This window comes from Ammospiza nelsoni, chromosome 11, assembly GCF_027579445.1.
Source record: "Ammospiza nelsoni isolate bAmmNel1 chromosome 11, bAmmNel1.pri, whole genome shotgun sequence".
Classification (NCBI taxonomy): Eukaryota; Metazoa; Chordata; class Aves; order Passeriformes; family Passerellidae; genus Ammospiza; species Ammospiza nelsoni.
Genome location: NC_080643.1, coordinates 3,560,363 through 3,581,552, shown reverse-complemented (window position 1 = coordinate 3,581,552; position 21,190 = coordinate 3,560,363). Strand labels below are relative to the sequence as shown.

At 42.9% G+C, this 21,190-nt stretch overlaps 1 protein-coding gene across 1 annotated transcript in view; it reads right to left on the bottom strand.

Annotated features, from left to right (window-relative positions):
- Nucleotides 1-234: 234 nt before the first annotated feature.
- The window catches only part of SHQ1 (SHQ1, H/ACA ribonucleoprotein assembly factor), a 38,475-nt gene continuing 17,519 nt past the window's right edge, over nucleotides 235-21,190 (bottom strand). Inside the window, exon 12 of the mRNA XM_059480207.1 lies at nucleotides 235-1,391. Within this exon, the coding sequence (XP_059336190.1) occupies nucleotides 743-1,391 (649 nt within the window). The 3' untranslated portion in view covers nucleotides 235-742. The remainder of the gene's footprint in view (nucleotides 1,392-21,190) is intronic.

Here is a 21,190-nt window from a genome sequence, read left to right as displayed (position 1 = left end):
CCTTCACTGGTTAACCCTGTTGTGGTGGAACTGAGAGCATCTGCAGAAAAACATTAAATAATTGGGATTTCTGTTCTTTAAACAGCGACAGAAGTGTCCACACACAGAAACTGCTCAAAAACAGCACAAAAAAAAAAAAAAAAGAACACATTACAAAACTGCTGAAAGAACCTAGGAGGACTGCAGAAATATAAACTTTATCTCTCACACATAAATGACACAACCATTGGCTCCTGTATTGATGGCATAGAAATTTCCTTTATTTTGTACAAAAAATACAGAATTTATATATTTCAAAATAATTTGCCATCACTATTTAAACTTATAACCATTATTTGAGATGGTTTACTACAAAGCATTTTAAAATAGCTACAATGGCATAAACAAGTTTATCCAAACATAATGAGGACATTTTTCAAGTAAATCCCAACAGCTAGACAAAATTAAAATGAGTCATTTCAGTTGTATTTGATTAGGACATCATTCTATCACAAAATAAGCTTAATGAAAAGAGTTTCCCAGAAGTTTATTGAAATTATACATTCTCCCATCAAATATACACTGTTGAATTGGACAAAAATAAAAATTAACTGCAAGAGTATCACACAGTCCTATCAATTCTTTTCAAAGCAGTCTTGTCCTCCAACAAAAAAAGAAAAACATTTTTTTGCAGCACAGGACAGCCTTGGGACAGCTCATTCTAGAACAAGCTGTGAGCTCGTGGGTCACACTGCACAGTCCTTTAGTCTTCATCTTCATTTGTGCTGCAGAGAAAAAGCAACGGGTTGGGCTTGGGAGACACCTCCAAGAAATTTCCCTTCCCAGCAGCATCCTCTGAAAATCTGTCAGGCTCGGGTACAGGGTTTCCTTCTTGTTCCTGTGAAATGCAGCCTGCAGTAGCCAATCCTTCAGGCTGCTCTGAAAGTCTCATTGCAGACTGGATTTGCATTTCTAATTCTTCTATCAGTTTTCCAGGAGGAGCCGTAGATTGCAAGGGAACCTTTGATTTCCCACCGCCGACCTGCATGGCCCAAGTGTCCGCGCCCTGCCTCAATCCATTACAGCCAATAAGTGGAGCTGTCCTCTCCTCCTGCAGCGTGCCTTGCAAAGAATTTATTTCCCCATCTTCACTGGTCGAGGACTCCTGCTCATCTGAATCAGAGCCTTCTGTCTCAGATGATGAAGTGCTGCTGGATTCTTCAGAGTCACTTGTCTCCGACTCGGAGCAAAGCAGCTGTTGCTTGGAAACTGTGCCAGCAGCTTTTAACGCCTTCTCTTCCTCCTGCACCAGCACTGCTGCTGCCTCCAGCTCTTCCAGCTCCAGCCCCATGTGGGACTTGCTGAGCGTGGTTTTCTGCAAGGACTCACAGAGTGCAGCCAACTTTTTTGACCTTTAACAAAGAACAAGATATGTTATTGAACCTGACAAGCAGAACTTTCCCGTTTGATAACGAGAACACCAATCTCAAACATTTCTTCCGTTTGCTTGGTATGCAAACAACTTTCTTCTGCAGCCCTGATTGTTTTTCCTCCTGTAACATCCACTTTTACAATCAGAAGGATTCCTAATTACAATTATTTAGGGTAACTTTTCCCACAAGGTTAGACAATATCCCACTGAAAGGCTTTGAGGATACCTTCCTGAAAGATCCTGCTGTGGGATGCTTCAGCAGTGCACAGTGAGGGAGGGGAAATTTCAGAACACACCTTTTCAGGTTTGCTGTCTTTTGCAGCACACTCTGCAGCACAGGGCTGGCTGGATGAAGTTTATGTGCAGCAAAATAATTTTGGTTTCCTACCCTCCCAGACATCCCTGTGAAATGCAGATGAACCAGGAGAACATTCTGATCAGTGATCCAGGCTCCTCCTCTCCCACGATCACAGGAGATGTTCAGTAACTCTGGCTGCAGATGTACTTCACCCTTCCCCTGGAATTCAGCTGAAATATAATTCAGCAGGAGTACAGGACCATTGAGATAGATGCCCCTAATAAAGCAGACACACCACACTGGCTTCAAATCTGTGGTGCAGCCCCATCCATTTCCTCCAGTGCTGGAAGCCAGCACGTGCTTTACCAGGAAAGAGCACCAAGGATTTATAAACAGAGACTGAAATGGAGGGGGCTGAGGGCAGAGGGGAAAACGGGCATAAAAACCCAAACATACATCCTGTGTCTTGTTGTGGAGTTTTGCCTCTGACTATCAATCAGCTTTTCACCACTTCCTGCAGCAGCAGGGCTGCTATAAATCCTGCAGTAACTGACTGGGTTTCATTTCCTCTGCCAGGGCTGTGAACCTGCAAGGCACAACACACTGACACTGGAGCAAGGAGCTGGGGATGTAATACACAGCTCCTGCAAGGCAAAAGTTCAAGTGCTTCTTCTCTCACTTCAATGATTTTAAAGATCTTTATATTTCATTTCCCAGCGGGCATAATTACTCAGTATAACATAGATGCTTCCACTTTTTTTTTTTTTTTAGCTCCTAAAGGAATTGCATTTTTAAGTGGGGGAAGGGAAATTCAGTGCAGCTTCTTACACGTTTTACAGACAGGGCAACATTTAAATGCTTTAAAAACTTGAAATAAAACACACTAGACCTCCTTAGTTCAACCCACTGACCAGGAAACTGTGAAATAATTTTCCCAGAAGTAAAGAAACAGAAAACAATTAACATTTCTAGAATGTTCAAGTTTAAAGCTAAGAATTAAATGCAACATGATCCTCTAATAAAAAAGGGGCACAAATTTTTAAAAACTTATTAGAATAATGTTTTCTTTCTAGCAACTTATTTCCATTTTTTTTGTCAAGGACTTGCATTTTTCTTGAAAAGTTACGGGGGATTTGAGAAGTTGCCGACTTAATTGGGAAGAAATCAAGCATTCTCCCTGCTCCATCAGAAAAGAGAAAGGAAAAGAAGCCAAGTGATGCACTGAGAGGTTCATGGAGCCCTGCAGGTAGGTGGGACCAGAACAAGGGGCTGCAGGGAAATCTGCCTGCTGAGCACACTGGGGAGGAGCTGATTTATTCCCCAGGTCACAAGAGTTTACATCCCTTTCAGAAAGCATTTTGCTTTGCTTTTCCAACAGCCTCTTTCCTTCCTCCTAAGTGTCTGCGCACAAGCCCTTCCCCTGTGAGAGTGCTCAGACCATGAAGGTTCAATCCCTTTTCCTCCCCTGCCCTGTCCATGGCCACGGGAGCTCCCAAGGCTGGCTGTGCCCTGCCCCAACCCTGGTTTGTCCCATTTCATCCCACTGGCACCATGAGCAACTCAGCACACACCCCCTGCCACAACTGCCCCAGTTCCCACTGCCTGTCCCAGCCATTTCACTGCTGCCATTATGACAGAAATGCAATTCTCAAAATCCTGTTTCTCCCCACACTTCCATTGTATCTGTCAATTTCTAGAGGTATATTCTATGATTCGATTGGGTTTTTTAACTTTTGCCTATTTTTTCTGCCTTTTCATGCCCATTTCCCCTGCTCCAGACTCTCAGTCCTTAAAATTCTCTCCCCCCTACTTCACTATTTCCTTATAATGCAGTTTATATATTAAGATACAGAAATACATCACATAACTGTAGAGAGTATTAAGGAGTTGTATGACATAATGTGCTTTTCTGGCATTAATAAATACTTTGCTGTGTGCAGGTTACCTAATGCCAAGTGTTAAGGAAGAAAACACACAGTGATGAACTTGTTTGACTCAACACTCATTATGCTACCAAATTCAGAGTGGTCCTGCTGACAGATAAAAGAATGATCTCCCTAAAACAATTAAAACTCTTGGCCACATCAGGTATTTGCTGTCCCTGCTCACTGGATTAGATGGCCTTTAAAGGTCCCTTCCAAGCCCAAATATTCAGACTACAAAAATTCTCATTTCAGTTTTCTCAGTAGGTCAAATGTTTCTTCCCAACTTTCACTCTTCTCATCCAGTCTCCATCAGAATCTACAGATCTCAACTCTTAAATATGAGACAAACTCAAAACTGTCAGCCCTTAACAATTTTATACATAAACCCAAAAAATTCTGCTCCCCAACTCTGCAATCTTGTATTTAAAAAAACCCCAACAAAGAACACCTGAAGAATGGAGTTGTTTCTTTTCTGCCCCTGTGCAAGGGACTAAGAGAATTACAATTAGCCATCAGTTCATCTCCTTTAAGGCAATTATCTAATTTGAAGGAGAACCAAGTTTCAGGAGTGCATTTCACATCAGCCTTAAGAAAAGGTGGCAGCACTCCCTGGACAAAAAACAAGGCAAGCAGAATAAAATCAGCATGGAAATGCTTTCAAAGGGAGACTGTGGGTCTCTGAACTGATGGTTTCCCAAGGTGAAAGATAAGCAACATTTCAGGAAAACAAAAATGAGACACCAGCAATGAGATCTTGTGTATGAGAGACCTGCAGTAAACAGGCCCTGCTGTTTCCAAAACCTTTTGAGTAGTGTTTGAGAGATTAGACAGCAAATACTTTAATTTTTCAAGTATGATTAATGGAATCCATGATTACTTTAAGACATGCTCATTCAGTATGCACATTTGTGGTAATGATATCTTATTATTATGGTAATAGTGTTCTTACATAAACATGCATAATGGGTTTTAAAGGTGCTACACATGATAATTATTAGTTATCACAATGTCAGTTGCTTAAGGAAAATGTTTAATTACAGGTTAAACTGATCAGATGCATGTTTTGTTTAATGCATAGCTTTGAGGAACAGATAAGAGAAGCATCTCGGGGCTTGTCCATGTAGTCTGGAATTAAAATTCCAAGACAGAACTACAGTAATCCTTGTCTAGGCACAGGAGAGTTTCTTCAGGTGCTAGAAGAAGAAAAAAATCTTGTTCTACAGATCTTAGATTATAAAGGAGTGAAACTGGGCTGAAAAGAACAAAGAATCAAAGGAGATTTAGCAAATAAAGGGAGATGGAGAGAACTCTGAGAAAAATAAAAAGAGGATTATGGCAACAGGCAAGGGAGATCATTAGAGGTTTACAGCAAAGGCCACCTGTGGCAGCATGAAGAGAAAAGTTGGTGATGGCACTGACTGCAGGATGGGGACAAGCAGGGTGGGAGCAGAGCAGGACACAGCTCCAGGTAAAGCCAAACTCCAGTTCTGCTTTCTGTTCCAGGGAGTACAGGGAACACAGGATCTGAGGAGGCAAGATAGCTGTTATCTCTGGAACATAGAGCTGTGAGGAAGAAGTCTCACTGCAGACAGACATCAGGGATTTGATTGTTTTCAAGGAAGATTTCACATAAGCTGGAAGACAAAAATCAACCCAGTCACTGACAGTAAAAAACCAATGCAGGACTTGGGTAAGGGGGGTACATCCAGTCACAAAATCCTCTCATTTTTCACCAGCGATGAACAAAAAAAAAATTATGCTTCTGTATACTATGTCCATCAGCTAGCACTATGTGAAGAAAAAGGTTCAAAGAAAGTGTTAATAACTCAGACCTTCCCATCTGCCTGGTACTTCCCTTACAGGCAGAACTCTTGTTTTAGCAGTTATGTTAAAAAAGACCAAACAACTCAAAGAGAACTTGAAAATACAAAAATCAGCAATCTGCTCCTCATTCTGAATGATGGTGGTGCTGCATACTCAATCATGGCAGGGGAATTACAGATCTAAACCACTCTGCAGATGATTTGCAAACATGGGAGTGAGTGTCACTGCCCAGAGCAGCTGTGGCTGCCCCTGGACCCCTGGCAGTGTCCAAGGTCAGGCTGAAGGGTGGCTGTGGTGAGCTGGGGGTCGGTCTCTTTCTCTGGGCGACAACAGATAGAACAAGAGGACACAGTCTCAAGTTGCGTCAAGCGAGATGTAAGTTAGAATTAAGAAGGAAATATTTCACAGAAAGAGTGGTCAGATACTGGAATCATTTACCCAGTGAGGTGGTGGAGTCATCATCCCTTGAAGAATTCAAAAAAAGACTGGATGTGGCACTTGCTGCCATGATCTAGTTGAACAGTTAGAACATCAGCTGGACTTGATGATCTTATAGGTCTTTTCCAGTCTTGAACTTCTGTGATTCTGTGGTTTGGAGCATCCTGAGACAGTGTAAGGTGTGCCTGGTTGAAACTGGCTGATCTTTAGGGTCCCTTCCAACCCAAACCATTCCACGGGTCTGTGAAAGATTCACACTGGCAGCACAGCCTCCCAAAGCTGCAGTCAGTAAAATCTGTGGAATGGAAAGTGACTTTTCCTGCACAGGCACAAGCTCCAGCTCGCTTTTGTTTTTGTAAACAATAGAAGGATTATTTCTACTGGCTCATCAATTTGGCTTTGCATTCACAGATGCACACAAACACCCCCTGTTGTGAAGTACTCAGTGTAAACAAGGTGTAAGACATGGCACAACCCAGCCGAGCCTCCCTGGTATCTCCCCTGGCTCATCCTGGCCAAGTGACAGCTCAGAGCTGCCAGGGCACATCGAGCTGCTCCTGCCCCAGCACAGGACCCTCAGTGTCACAATCACTGACAGCAGCTCTGCTGGCCAGCCTGCTGCTTGAACGGGACCCAACTGATGTTGCAATGAACTAAAAGTGATGTTGCTCACATGTGGATAGGGCCCACTCGGTGCTCCAGTGGGAACCAGTGCCCCACGCTGGCAGGGCCGCCAAGCCCTGTTTCAGAGTGTGAAGCACTTCCATTAATTATCTTTAAGCCTTGCAGGCAAGATAAACAAGTCTCAGAGGCAGCAGAGTCAAGCACGGACGTGCCTGCGGAGCGCGCGGGGCTGAGCGCGGCCCTGCAGCTCCTCGGGATCAGTGAAACATCCCAACAGCACAGCAGCCTGCTGTGCCCCTCTGCAGGGTGACACACCCTCTGCAGGGCTGACACACCCTCTGCAGGGTGACACACCCTCTGCAGGGTGACACACCCTCTGCAGGGCTGACACACCCTCTGCAGGGTGACACACCCTCTGCAGGGCTGACACACCCTCTGCAGGGCTGACACACCCTCTGCAGGGCTGACACACCCTCTGCAGGGTGACACACCCTCTGCAGGGTGACACACCCTCTGCAGGGCTGACACACCCTCTGCAGGGCTGACACACCCTCTGCAGGGTGACACACCCTCTGCAGGGCTGACACACCCTCTGCAGGGCTGACACACCCTCTGCAGGGCTGCTGTTTAACTTATCTCCACTCAGCAGGAGCTCTGGACACACAGGATCCATCTCACAGTAAAGCTGCTGCATTAAGCAAAAGGCTCCCTGTCTGCTGCATCACAAGAGCCTTAATTTTATATCTTTAACACACAAGGAGTTACCAAGTTTAAAGAGAAGGCATCAGGCTATATTTACACCACCTTTCTCCACGAGGCCTGGCAAAACTCAGAGTTAGCAGAGAAAGTTTCACAGCCAGCCTCTTTCTTTGATAAAACAGATAAGATATCAAGCGATACAACCAGACCAGCACCCCCACTTTAAATGTGTTCCAAATTACATACCTGGCAGCACTGCTTACAGTTTCCCACAATTATTCATTTAGCCAGAGGCACTGCAAGTATTAAGACAATTCTAGAGTTAATGTTATCTCAGACATCACCAGATATTATCCCAGAGCCTCAGTAGTTCAGATACAGAGCGTGTGCAAATTTACTATCTGCGAGACATAAATGTCAGTTAAACTACAAGGAAAAATGAAATTTTCTGCCTTGCCACCAGGACTGGTTGAGGACAGGCTGCAATAGGGACATGACTGGTGTTTCTGCAGGGTCTGTCCCTGGTGAACAAAAGGGCACCTGCAAAGGGACAGCTCTCCACATGCTTCAGATGGTCTCATTTTCCCCTGGCTCTTGCTGGATTCCATCCATCACTGTCCTCCAGCCCAAGCCTTTTCTGCCCACACATCAGGGGTATGAAGAGGCATTGTTCCAGTCTCCAGATAATGCCAGATGAGCTCCCCATGGAACTCTGTCAGGATCCTGGTGTACATTCACATCCCTACGGCAGTAAGTCTGCAGCTCAGGTTCTCTCAAAGCAGAAGGCACAACAAGTTACAGCCAAACACAGAAGCAGAAGATAAGAAGTGAGCTCATACAAGAATGACACAGCTGGCAAAGCACCCAACCAGTCCATCAGGAAGAAAATAAATTGTGCTTTGCTCTAAATTCAGATGCAGCTTCTATCTAGTCCCAAACAGCTACTGGAGCAACCAAACTGGTGATTTTTGGGGAAAGCTTGAAGCTGGTAACTGAGATCACACTGATCAGCACGTTCTGACAGCCAGGGGTGGAGGATAAAGCAGAGGAAAGGCACATTCTCAAACACCTGTAACTGAACTTAAACTTCAGGGGTTTAGCCCAAAAGTAGCACAATTCCTTCAGCAAGGCAAATAACAATGAGAAACATCCCTCCACACCTGATGTGCGCTTTCAGGCAGCTTGAAAGAAAAAAAAAGACTGAATCCTTATGATACAGAATTGACAGACAATTTGATTTTAATAAAATATTCAAGACATGGAAGAGTCTGGGTTTGATCAGGCCTGACTGGTAAGACACGGGAGCAATAATGATGATGGCACTGAATACTAAAGCAGAATTCATTAATGCAGAAACAGCTCCAGTCAACAGGCACAAAATTGCATAAATGGTCCAACAATGGGGTTAGATCACAAAACCCCTCCAGTTCAGGAGAAGAACCCTTACAAATGGACATTTAGGTGCAATAATAAGAAACTCATCACACTAAAGGCACCATCCATTTGCCCAAACCACTCTTTAAAAAGTCATGGGTTACAAAAGAATTGAGCCTCAGAATCTGCCCAGAGACAAGAGACTAGGGCTCAATTACACTTTTAGAGTGTGTTTTATAGCATCTCACATATTTCACCATTTATTATTTCACTTTCAAGGTTATTTATAATGAGTGCTTCAATTATACACTAGTCAGTGACCTCCAATCATAGTGAATTAGCTTTGAAAAAGCAAGTTCAGGATCAGGGAACAAAAATACTCCAAAGGAAGTTCTGAAGGAAATTCAGAGCAGAAAATAATCTGGGTAAGTATTATTAGTGCCACCCACTTTGCCTGTCATGCACACTGCTGTATTACAGACCATGACAACAACTAACTTTACACAGTTTTTGCTGTTGAAGTACCTTACTACAGACTTTTACCCCAATTCCCCACAAGTTTGGGCAATCTGTACACAGATTTTATTTCATCCAAATCTGGGAACACAACTATTCCTTTCAGCACAATACTACCATGAAGTTTAAGGCATGAACTGAAAAATACACACCTGAACCCTTCCATGGCAGCAAAAGGCCCTCACCCAGAAGAGCACAGAAAATATTTTATAATCATCAGAAAGATGAGTAAGTAACATCTACTAAATTTCTTTCCAGCCTTTATTAGCAGGTTAGCTCATCATACCCTACCTGCCTTAAGAGATGTGAAGGAATCCCAGAAGAGGTCGTAGAATTAACAGAAATAAAAACAAACAGCACCATCCAACAGCTTCATGTGCTCAGTTTATGATACACTTTTATAGTAAGAGGGAGAAGCCATAAATAACTCCATTAAAATCTCATTAGCTCTGATCAATGAGTACAGAAGATAATGGAGGAATGTTAGTAAAGGAAAAACAGCATCATTTTCTTCAGAACTTAGGTAAAAATTGACCTAAACTTTAACTAATCTTCTACCTTATCTGCAAGAAAAGACAGATGAGTGTAAACACAACAGCAAAAACACAACATTTGTTCACAGGAATTAGTTCTGGATTAATCACTGTTTTCATAGGAAAGAAACAAATCTCCCCAGCACATCAAAGACTACTTAATTTCTAAACTTCAAGTCAGTACTCAAAAAAATAAGTGCTCAGTCTGTGCAAGATCTTTTATACAACTGCAGGTAGGAATTCTTGCTTTCTATCCCTCAAGATGATGGACTCTGATTTTCAGCCTAAATAACCCAACTTTGCACAGTTACACTGCCCATGTCCATACTGACTGGTCATCATTTCCTTTCTAACAGCTCCTGGAAACAGCAGGCAACTTTACCAAATTTAAGAGCAACTAGAATTCAAAGATGGTTGAATTCGTACATATTTTCATTAAAATAAGGAGAGGGATGAATAATGAGCCTGCTGGGACAAGGCTGGTAGGACACAGCTACTGTAGGAGGCCAGGCAGGCACCCACCAGCCAGCTGAGCCATGCTGATTCCAGCTGTGGATGCACCTCGTGCCTGGTGGAGGTGTCAAGGGATGTGGGGAAGGGACAACAGCACAAGAATTGGGTTGGGAAGTTTATAAAGTCTTTTTTCCTCCTTTCCTCACAGATACCAGACCAAGCAGAGACTGGAAAAGTGTTCCCTGCACAGCAAATCTTCACTGCAAACAGGAAAACCTCACTGAAAAATCAGTGCTGGGTTGAAAAGTCTGGAAAATGCATTTCCCTGTGAGCAGCATGCCCCCACTTCATCTGGAGAAAGCAGAAAAGCTGAAATGCAGCACCAGGAGCAGAAAAGCTGAAATGCAGCACCAGGAGATGACTCTGGGCAGGAGAAACCCCCCTTCTGTACAGGTGACAAAACACAGCCCTGCCCCATAAACAAGGGCTGATGGGGAGAATCCAGAGGGCTTAAGGGGAACATAAAATGCTTTAATCTTGGAATTCTGGCTTTCAAAGGGCATTACATGGATTCTGAAAGCAAGAGAGTGATGTACTTACACTGCAATCCAACTGGCAGTCTTGTAAACATGAACTGCTATCTACATAGCTTAAAGTATTACAGTTTGTTAACCATAAATCAAATAGAAAACAGCACCAGTGTTTCAATTTAAGTGACTTCTTTTATGTTAATAAGTCTGAATGTTTCAAGTGACTTTCTCCCCTTATTTATTCTGAAATTCCACAGTGCTTCTTTCATAATGAATCTAAATACTGCATGAGCTGAACTTCACATTTATAAATATTTTAAAAAAAGATGAAGCTTTCCAATATAACATCTTACTTTCATTACTTGGTCTTTTTGATAAGTTGAAACCAAACAGATCATGGATTATAAAAGAAATCAAGTACAGCTTACTTATGTAGATGATATTATGAAAATATTAGTAAGAGAAAACAGACTTGGAATTAATATTGCACTATAAAAAGAAACTGAAGAGTATTTGTATGTTTTAAGAATAGTTTAACAGAGCTCTGTTGCCAAAACAGCTCCAGTAAGTTGCAGCCAGTCCAAACATCTAATAATGGCACAGCTTCCAAAGTCATTTATGATAAACACAAATAATGAAAGATGAATAGATAACTCACCACAAAACAGATGCAGAGAGAGAGATTTTATAAAATGATAGCAATATTGGCTGTGTTACAGAAATGGAACACTGAACTGCTCTGTATTAGCCCCATTTCCCTCAAGTTTCTTTGCTGCCATTACCTAGAATTTGCTCTTCACCATCACTGCTGGTGATCTAGGAGAAAGCTCTTCTCATGCTGCAAATCAGACAATTTGTGTTACAGTATGGGAATGAAAGGCACTCACACAGCAGGGCAGAAAATGTGAATTTTAGTCTCAGGATAATGCTAGCAAAGTCCTGCATTACAAAAATAACAACAATGGCAGGGAACAGGCTTAAAGGCACAATTACAAACATTACTCCAACATGATCCTACCCCTTCACAATGGAATGTATCCACCAAACAACACAGTGGGGCTGATCAGAGTTTAACTCCTCCGTTGCTCCATTCCTGACACCAGGAACACCTGAAGGGAAAACCCCACCTGCAGCCCCCTCACCCTCAGTCTGACCAGGAAAAGACACCAAACCTGAGCATCTTGCAGACTGCTGGCAGGAAAGCAGATTTTTGCAGGGCCTGGAGCGAGCAGCCTGCTCCCGGCTGCTCTGGGGCACCACTGAACAAGAGGGGATGGCCTGGAACTGCAGCAGGGCCCATTTGGGTTAGATATAAGAACAGTTTTAACAATGAGGGCGATAAAACACTGGAAAAAGCTGCCCAGAGAAGCTGTGGCTGCCCCATCCCTGGAAATATTCAGGGTCAGGTTGGGCAGGGTTTGGAGCAATCCGAGTTGAAGATGTCCCAGCTCACTGCAGGAGGGTTGGACTGGATGCCTCTAAAGGTCCCTCCCGACCCAAACTGCTCCATGATTCCATGATCATGCCTCATAGACACAATGATTATTATTAAGCTGGCTGCAAACAAAGCAGGAAGATGTTCCCAGCCTGGAGCTCAGCCTCCCCCTTGGAGCAGAGCTGCACATTCCACCTGCTCAGAAAGGGAACGACTGCACCAGCTCATCCTTCCCCTCATCCAAGCAGAAATGCACTCAGCTGAGCTGTGCTGCCTGAGCAGACACTGATCACTGACCCTTCTGCAGGCACACAGCAACTGCCTCCCAACAACTTTGGAAAATCAAAGCAGTAGCCTGAGGGGGGGAAAAAAATGGCTTTCTTCTTTGCCTGCTCTGCCCACAGCAAGGTGCATTCAGACACAGCCTGAAGGAAGCTGAGCTATAGAAAAGTGATGGAATAAATAGGAAAAAACAGAGGGCAGGAGAGCAAAAACATCAAAGGAAACTGCAGCTAGCAGCTGGAAGGAGAGATTAAATCCCTTGTTAAAAATCCATGTTTTACAGGGCTTGCTAAAACATACATGAGAGGGAATTTCTGGTAAAATACACATCTGTCTATCACCTTTCTGAGCCCTCAGGGCAGTGTTCTGCCTCAAGGCTCTTAGGTCAGTGCACTGTGTTAGCTGGGTATTGTTATTTACAAGTGCTCTGTGTGCACCTCCTGCTTTGCAGACACCTGAAGTGACAGCTCAGGCCTTAAACAAGATGCAGGACCTGAGGAGAGGCACTGGCAGCAAACCAACAGAAATTGTATTAAAAACATGCATCAAAACACTGAAAGGGGAGACACACAGAATGTGCCTGCAAATTATTAGTTTCTCTTCTTAAATCCAAGAACTGTGATCTAAGGTGCAAGAGCAATGACTTAGGATAAAAATAAATAAATTTGGAAGTTCTACCAACTCTCTGATTAATTGGTAAAGTCCTACCTAAGTTTTAAGGAAAACTATAGCATTTCCTGTTTTAGTAGCATAATAAACTGCTCAGAATCTCCAAAACTTCCTGCATCAGACCCAGAACTCAGGTTGGAACCAAAAGGTGTTTAACAGAGCTGTGCAATTTTGATAGAAACAAGTAAGGCTGTACAGAATTACCCAACAACACAGGAAGAATGAGTCAACTCAATTACTTTTCACTAGGAAAATGTGAAAATTTATTGCTGTCTGAATTTTTCCTGTTCAAATAGACTGTGTGATTTTTTTTTTTTAATACAACTCAATGACTAAAACCTGAAATTTCTCTCCCATCATACTTGTAGACAAGTCCTAATCAACCTTTAATTTTCTTACCAATGCACTCCTGAGTTTATTTGACATCTTGGTGTAACACAGGTCACTCAGACATTTACATTGATGAAGTATTTCCCCCCTAATCCTCTCCATTTTTCAACATCTTTTTGAACAAGCACTAGAATCAGTGTTTTAACAGTCTTACAAATGATGCATTTTAAGGTCATGTCACTTCCTTTTTCTAAGTGATACTAGTCTGCTTCTCCAGCTGAAGTGCACTCGCCCTCTCACCTGCTCAGGTTCAAACTGTTCTCAAGTACAGCCCAACCTATTTTTCTGAAGCTGTTGCCCACAGCTGTCTTTTATTCTCCAATTCATAACTGTGCTCTACAAGCTTTTACTGAGTGTGTCATTTTAGACTCACTTGTATTAAAATGCACATTGTTCAAATAAGCACTTATGGCCTGTTTGGGGCAGCCTGTGCAATTCATTTTACACCTTTAAATAAATAAATAACATTTAATGCCACAAAAAAAAAGAAAATCTAACAGGACAGATTATGTGCTTTCTTACAGATTTTTAAATATGCATTAAATTAATCTCAAAGCCCATCTGAAGCAGCCACTCATTATTGGTAAGAGCAGCTGGGACAGCTCAAAGTAAATTCAGCACTCCAGGCCACCAAGGAAGTGAATGGGAAGCAAACCCAGCCCAGCACGAGTGCTCCAAGCAGTGCTGCACACTGAACTGCCTGCCAGCAGCAGCAATGCCAGCTTGTAAAACCTGCTAAGAAGGAATTACAATAATTGGGGATTGTAGTCCTGAGCTGCAGTAATTGGGGATTGTAGTCCTGAGCTGCTGCAGCAATTCCTCCCAGGGCAGTCAGGGTGCAGCCCCAGGTGTGACCACGAACAGCACCAAGCTTTTGGGGTTTGTCCTTGTACCTGCATGGCTCTTGCCAAAGCAGAACAGCAAAGGAAAGAATAGACTCCAAATTAAAAATCTTCAAAATAGGAGGGGTTTTGTTGTGCAGGGAGTAGGGGAAGAGAATGATGTGGCTTCAGTGCATCCTACCATGACATTACCATTAAAAACTACAGTCCAAAATATAATCCTCTCACTACAAACCAGATCAAGTTAAGGGGTTTTGTGATGGGGTTGTTACACCACCTGATAAGTGAACACAACTGGCTGCAGCAGAACACAAGCTAAAAACTCACGCGAATGGCAAAGCTGCTTCCAAAGCAGCACCATGAAAATCATTTGGCTTTTCTCTGCACCACACACTCTGCACACTGGAGTTTTTATCCAACCTGAACCTCCTGCAGCCCCCACTAAGGCAAGGCTGCCATGCAATGAAGGGGAAGGCACAGCCAAAGGCAGGCAGAGCAGGACAGCTGCCCATGCCCTGTGACACAGCACCACCAGGGCCATTTCCCTCACGCCTCAACTGGATGAAGTGCTTTAAACGTGCTGTACAAATCAGATTAATCCCACAGAGCCAAGAGGCAGGATTTTCATCCAGAATATATTACTGCTTATGCCTTTGTTCTTTGGAATCAGGGCTGCTGGATCCAAGAGGTTAACAGCTGAAAATTAGCATATTCCTCTAACATTTGAGAATGCTTTAAAGCACTAATTCATTCTTATTATGTGTTAACACATTCCCTCTTCCCCTCATCACAAATCAAAAATTTAATAAACTAACATTAGCAGTGCACCATTTGAAAACCTTTTAGGACAATTTTGTTCCTGAATTCTCCTATCTGAACTCAGTATTTTCACAGTAGAAGTGCTGAGACTACAAGAAAAACTCCATTCACTCCTCATTTAGCAGTCCTGAGTTTCAAAGGTTACAATTAAACCCTTCCGAGGAACATGTGAAAGTGCCATAAAGGTGAAATAGGACTTCAGGAGTATAGGCAGGTTTAGATGGGATATTGGGCAGGAATTGTTCCCTGGCAGGGAGGGCAGGCCCTGGCACAGGTGCCCAGAGCAGCTGTGGCTGCCCCTGGATCCCTGGCAGTGCCCAGGGCCAGGTTGGACACTGGGGCTGGAGCACCTGGGACAGTGGGAGGTGTCCCTGCCATGGCAGGGGTGGAATGGGATGACCTTTAAGTTCCCCTCCAGCCCAATCCATTCTATTAATCCATGAATATCAACCCTACAAGGTGCCTACAAGCAGCAAAAATGCAAATAACAAAAGACTTTTAAAAGCCTGGCTTGTGTCATTTCAAGTGTTTTGAGCTTCTCAAAACCCCAAAGCACTAAAGAAAACAAAAATGCCAAGAAGAAACAGCTGCAAAAGTGGCACAATCAAGATCTTTTTTTACACACTTTGAAATGTTTTTCAAAGTTTTCCAGATTTTAGCAAATAATAACCAAATCCAATTTCTTCAGTTTGGGGATAAATGATCCATTTCACAGATTATTTTAACACACCATTGGAATGCATGTTAAAATTCTATTTACATTCACTGAAAGATCATATTTGACTGCAGAAGCTTAAAGATGTTTATATGTTACAAAATATTTTCCCAAATCCAGGAAAAGCCCGAGGTAAATCCAATGCAATGGACTGAAACTACAATATTAAAAGTTGAGTTCTTTACTCCCTTGTGCACTTTAGGATCTGATGTGAGACAGGCAGTGAAAATCCTGTATCTCACAAATCTTTTTTTCCTCTCTCAAAGTCCTGGACTCCTTCATGCCTCTGCAGCATCAGGGCAGCATTACAGTGTATTGATTAAACACGGGATTCAGAAAACCTGGGGAAAAGAAAAGGGGGCCTGAACAATCACAGTCGATCTCATCACCTCCGTGACATGCTGTGAATGTAATAAATCCTACATTTATTTAGGAGAAATTCACATCCTACACATCAAGCAGCAACTCCCTGCTGGCTTCAGACTGGGTAATTACAGTGTAACAAGGACAAGGCTTCCATTGTAAGGAGGAGATGAAAAGGAAAACAGACCTATGAGGCCAACCCACCTTTCAGGGGCTGTCTCACCTGCAAACCAGGAGAAGCAAATATGACACACTCAGGAATATCTGATTTTAAATTACTTAGTACTAATGAAGACAGCAGCTTCTACAGAGACTGTATAAATGCCACAAGGAGTCCTGGTTTTCACTTCAAATCAAGGAGTCCATGCTCAAACAGGCATGTTACACCTACAGTCACCAAAATTAGCACCATCACATTTGTCTCGGGGTGCAGAGCACATATTTGTGAAGGATAACAAAGCAAGCTGCAGCTACAGTTGCACAGAACACAGCAAGGCAATTTAATAGCTCAGCTGCCTCAGCTCACAGCTCTCCCTCACTGCACGTGTTGAAGCTACGACAAAATACAACACAAACAATGATCTTTATAATCTTATGCTAAGTTAGAAAGTAGAAAACATACACGGGATCAAGCATTTTCCTGTACATGTCATACCTATAAAACTGAGAAAAAAACCACTTTACAACAGGCTGGATGGATGAGTAAGCTGGTCTTGTGGAAGCCTCCCTGCCCATGGCAAAAGGTTGGAACTGGATGATGTCCACAGTCCCTTCCAATCCAAACCATTCTGTGGTTCAATACTGAGAGCACCAAACCCTGGGAAACTGCCAGAACACTCAGAGCTTCACCTCCAATTCAGGAACACAGACAATACACACTTACAAGTGGCACACTTTTAAAGCTAAATATGCATGTAAATATTAGGTAAAAATCCTTTAAATTGCCATGGGCTGGAGCTATTCCCTTGAGCAGGGGTGCAGAACTGCCTGTACTGCCAAGGACTGGAGGAAGCTGGTCAGCCTCCCAGCCATGTCATGGCCAGCAGGCACACATGTACAACAGCAGCCAAAAAAACCCATGTGAATAGAGCCTGGCACAAAGGGGAGCACAAAACACTGGAGAAAGACATCAGGCCACACAAAGGAACCTCAGCACAGCAAGAGACAGTGGGTAAACTATTCTGGCTTCTCTAAAGGACACAGCTCCTGGGGTCACAGACACAGACTCCTGACAGGAGGGAGGAAAACCTCTCCTGCACTAAATGCACACCTGGATTGCCCTGGTCCCAGCTGCCCAGATTGCAGCCATCAACCAACCAGTGGTTCCCCAAAAACCCTTCTCCTCTCCTTCACCCCCTTCTGCTTCAAGTAAGGTGTGAAAGATGGAGAAAATCCCAGACTCAGAAGAAAAATTCAGTTCTAATTTCACCTTGGAGAGGCTGCCATATGTATCAGAGTGGCTTGTAAAAGCTTGGACCTGAAGAACAAAAGCATGCAAACCAGGCAAATTAAATTTAATTTTATTATGGAAATGAAAGCAATAACAGAAGTGACAGCAGGGTGGATGATAAGCTCACTTAGCAGGGGGATCAAATGAAGTGATGACATGTCATTATGACCTCAGGGGTTAAAGACACAATTTTCCATCTGGCTGCATCTGGCTTTTCAACAGAAATGTTGACACCACCTGCTGAGATTTACCACAAGCTGCCTTCATAGGTCTTTGTCAAGCTTTTGTTAGCCAGGTTAACATTTACTTTTCCCTCTTTTCTGATAAGTTTGGCCGAGCAACATGCTCCCTTTCTTCAAAACCTAACAACACTTAAAAGGATTTACATGCCACCTTCCACAATGGATGGAATTATTAACAGTCACTCCACAAGCAGCTTGAAGGGAAATACTGAGAACCTGGAAAGCAGGTGAAACTGCCTTTAAGACTGCAAGCACAAAGATGACATTTCAGCTACACTTGCTAGTATCTTCCATTGTCTAAGACATTTTGGAATCTACTTTTTTCTTAGTAACAGGCACCTGAATAAAGTAATTTTTCTGGAAGAAAAAAAAAAAAACTAAACAAAAAAATCCTTAGAATTCCAGACCTAGCTTGTACTCCCCATCCCCAATTGACTATTAGCCACCTGTGTGTGTTTTATTCAGCATCTTCATCATTTCTAATTCCAGATACACTGTGCTTAAAGTAAATCAGCTTTTGCCAGCCCAATGACACATTCACTTATTCATCTAATTTACCCACAGCCAAACTATGATCTCAAACCAAATTTGTAATCAGCTATTGACACTCTTCTGGCTATAAGGATTTTGTTTCCACATGGCATATTTAAAAGCTCGTACCTACCAGGGGTGATTCTCTTCATCTGGAATGGAAGATGACTGATGAAGCTCTGAGGGACTGAGTGCTCTCTTTCACTGGATATATCCATTATGGTTTTGCCTGTGCCAAACTTTCCTCCTAAACCCAGAGATCTGTGCCAGCACAGGTGAGCTGAAGAGTTTGTTTCCAGCTGGTTTTAAAGTGCCTATATTCTTCACTAAAAAGAACCTACATTCTGTTTTAACTGTGTAAATAGAGACCCCAACCTTCACCAGGAGTTTGTTGCTTATAGGGAAAGAGGAGAAGAAAAGGAAAACCCTCCATGGATTTTGAGATGATCCTCAGCCACAAAAGGACAGGAGGAAATGGAGACATAGGAGGTTAATGAAGCCTGATGGAGCAAATAATAGTTAAGAAGCAAAACAGGGGAAGTATCCAGACTGACTGGAGATGGAAATAACTTTAACATGGAAAGACCATCACAGTAATACCTTCCCCTCCCAAAACTCTTCCACCACAACAGCAATTATATAATCACAGAATGGTTGGGGTGGGAAAGAAACTCAAAGCTCTCCTCAATCCACCCCCGTGCCATGGGCAGGGACACTTTCCACTGTCCCAGGCTGCTCCAAGCCCCATCCAGCCTGGCCTTGGGCACTGCCAGGGATGCAGGGGCAGCCACAGCTGTGCCAGGGCCTCACAGGGAATTCCCAGAGGGATGTCACAACCTTCACCCCTGAAAGGGAAGATACACCACCCTCTTCTCCAGGTGCCTCACCCTGGGGAGCTGGGTCCCCTTGCCTTGAACACACAAATCACCACCCTGCCAAGGCATGTCCTGAGTGACAAGTGAGCTTGGCTGTTCCCTTCCACATAAAGGAACAAAACCAAGCGTTCCCATTCCCTTTGCACTTGCTGAACTTCAAACACTGCTGAACTGCACAGCAATAACTGCAGCATATGCTTAAATGCTGTCCTGATTCAGGCCTAAAAATAGGACTGGGTTCTGCAGCTCCTCTCTCTCTCTTGCTCTCTAATGACAGACAGCCATTGTGCCATGTCACTCTGACAATAAGATAGCTTAATTGCCCTCTTTCCAGCAGCTGTCAGTTCTGCTTAACTGGGACATAATGTGAGAGTCTGGGAGGAAATGTGTTAATCTATCAGTCACTTATAGCTACTGTGCATTTTCCTGGGCTGCATTTAAAGAAAACTGGGTTTATGACTGACTTGCTAGTCATTATATTCATTGATATGGGCAGCAGAGGTATTACTGCTTAATGACTCATTTCTTTGTGAAAGACCCATGAAATAACTTTCTCCTTTATTTACTGCACTTTTTCTACTCAACTTCAACCTGAATCTCCCCATACCTGGTGAATTTCCCACACGTCAGGTGTGGTTGAAAAAGGCCTCTTCAAATTTGACACTGTAAAATGAACTGGCTGTTTCAGGAATTCAGCAGGATTGCTGAATCAAAATATTTAGAAACACCTGTAGTTGTTTCAAGGTATTTTCTATATTGTTACCTATAGGAACAGAGACACTGAAAGCACACAGAGAATAAGAATCAACATTACAAACCATCATGAACAGCTGTGAACTGAGGGTCTTTAATTCTCCAAGAAGTACAGCTAAGGTCACACCGAAATGTAACAGCCTGTGCAAGCTGCCTCAATTCTGCCTCATTCCCCCTTCTGATCACAATTATTACCAAATTCCCTCTAGATCCCCTTCACTCTCTTGTGCACTTCAGATATTTTATCTCCTAGAGTCTCCTGGTAAATACAAAGACTATTTTAGCCACTGGTTCAGGAGTCTGCATTGCTGTATTAACTAACAGACAATGACATTTTTTGTGTGTGTATTAGTCATGCCTGCTCCAACTCACACCTTTTGTGGCTTTCAGAGAAGGCTGTGAAGACATAAAAAGGAAGGAAAAATAATAAAAAAAACAGTGAATCTGACAAGAACAATATAAAGCTTAGTAAGATTTGAACATGCAGCTTGCTTTAATCATTTAATCCATTTCCCACTGTTTTCCTACTGGTACTTTTGGTTTTAAGCCATTAAAACATGCTGGTATTCCAACCAGTCTGTCTGCAAGCTACCCAAAACTCTGGGAATAAGCCATGCTGAGTCCATTAAAAGAACACAGGTGAGACACAGAAGTGCAGGGGTTTTGTCTTTCCTCTCAAGTAGTGGAAGCCAAAGCTTCCCACAGCGCCAGGGAGAGCTGCAGGGGCACAGAGCACATGGGGATTTGTGACACTTGTTCTGGTGTTAATAATCAATTGGTGCAACTGCTACAGCCCATAAATCAATGCTCCATGCAGCTGGGAATGCTTTGCATGAGCTGTCATTTTTGAAGTGAAAGCTCCTTCCAGCCTTTATCCTGAAGTTACATAAGTGCTACATAAACATTTCTCTTCATAGGAAAGATCACTATAGAATGAGATTTTCCCAGAAGCTATTTTCCCCCCAAAACTCCTATTAATATATTAATGAAAATTCACATTTTTATTTCTAATCCAATTCCTCCTTCCCTTCTCCAATGGCATCCCTGTATTAAAAAAATGCACTGAATGTCTTTGCATCTGTATCAAGAACTGCTGGACAGACACAGTTACTAAATGAAAAAACTGATCACATTCCCACGTATAGGAGACAGAATTTATTTTACTGATATTTGTTCACAGATGAAGCATGCTAAAACCA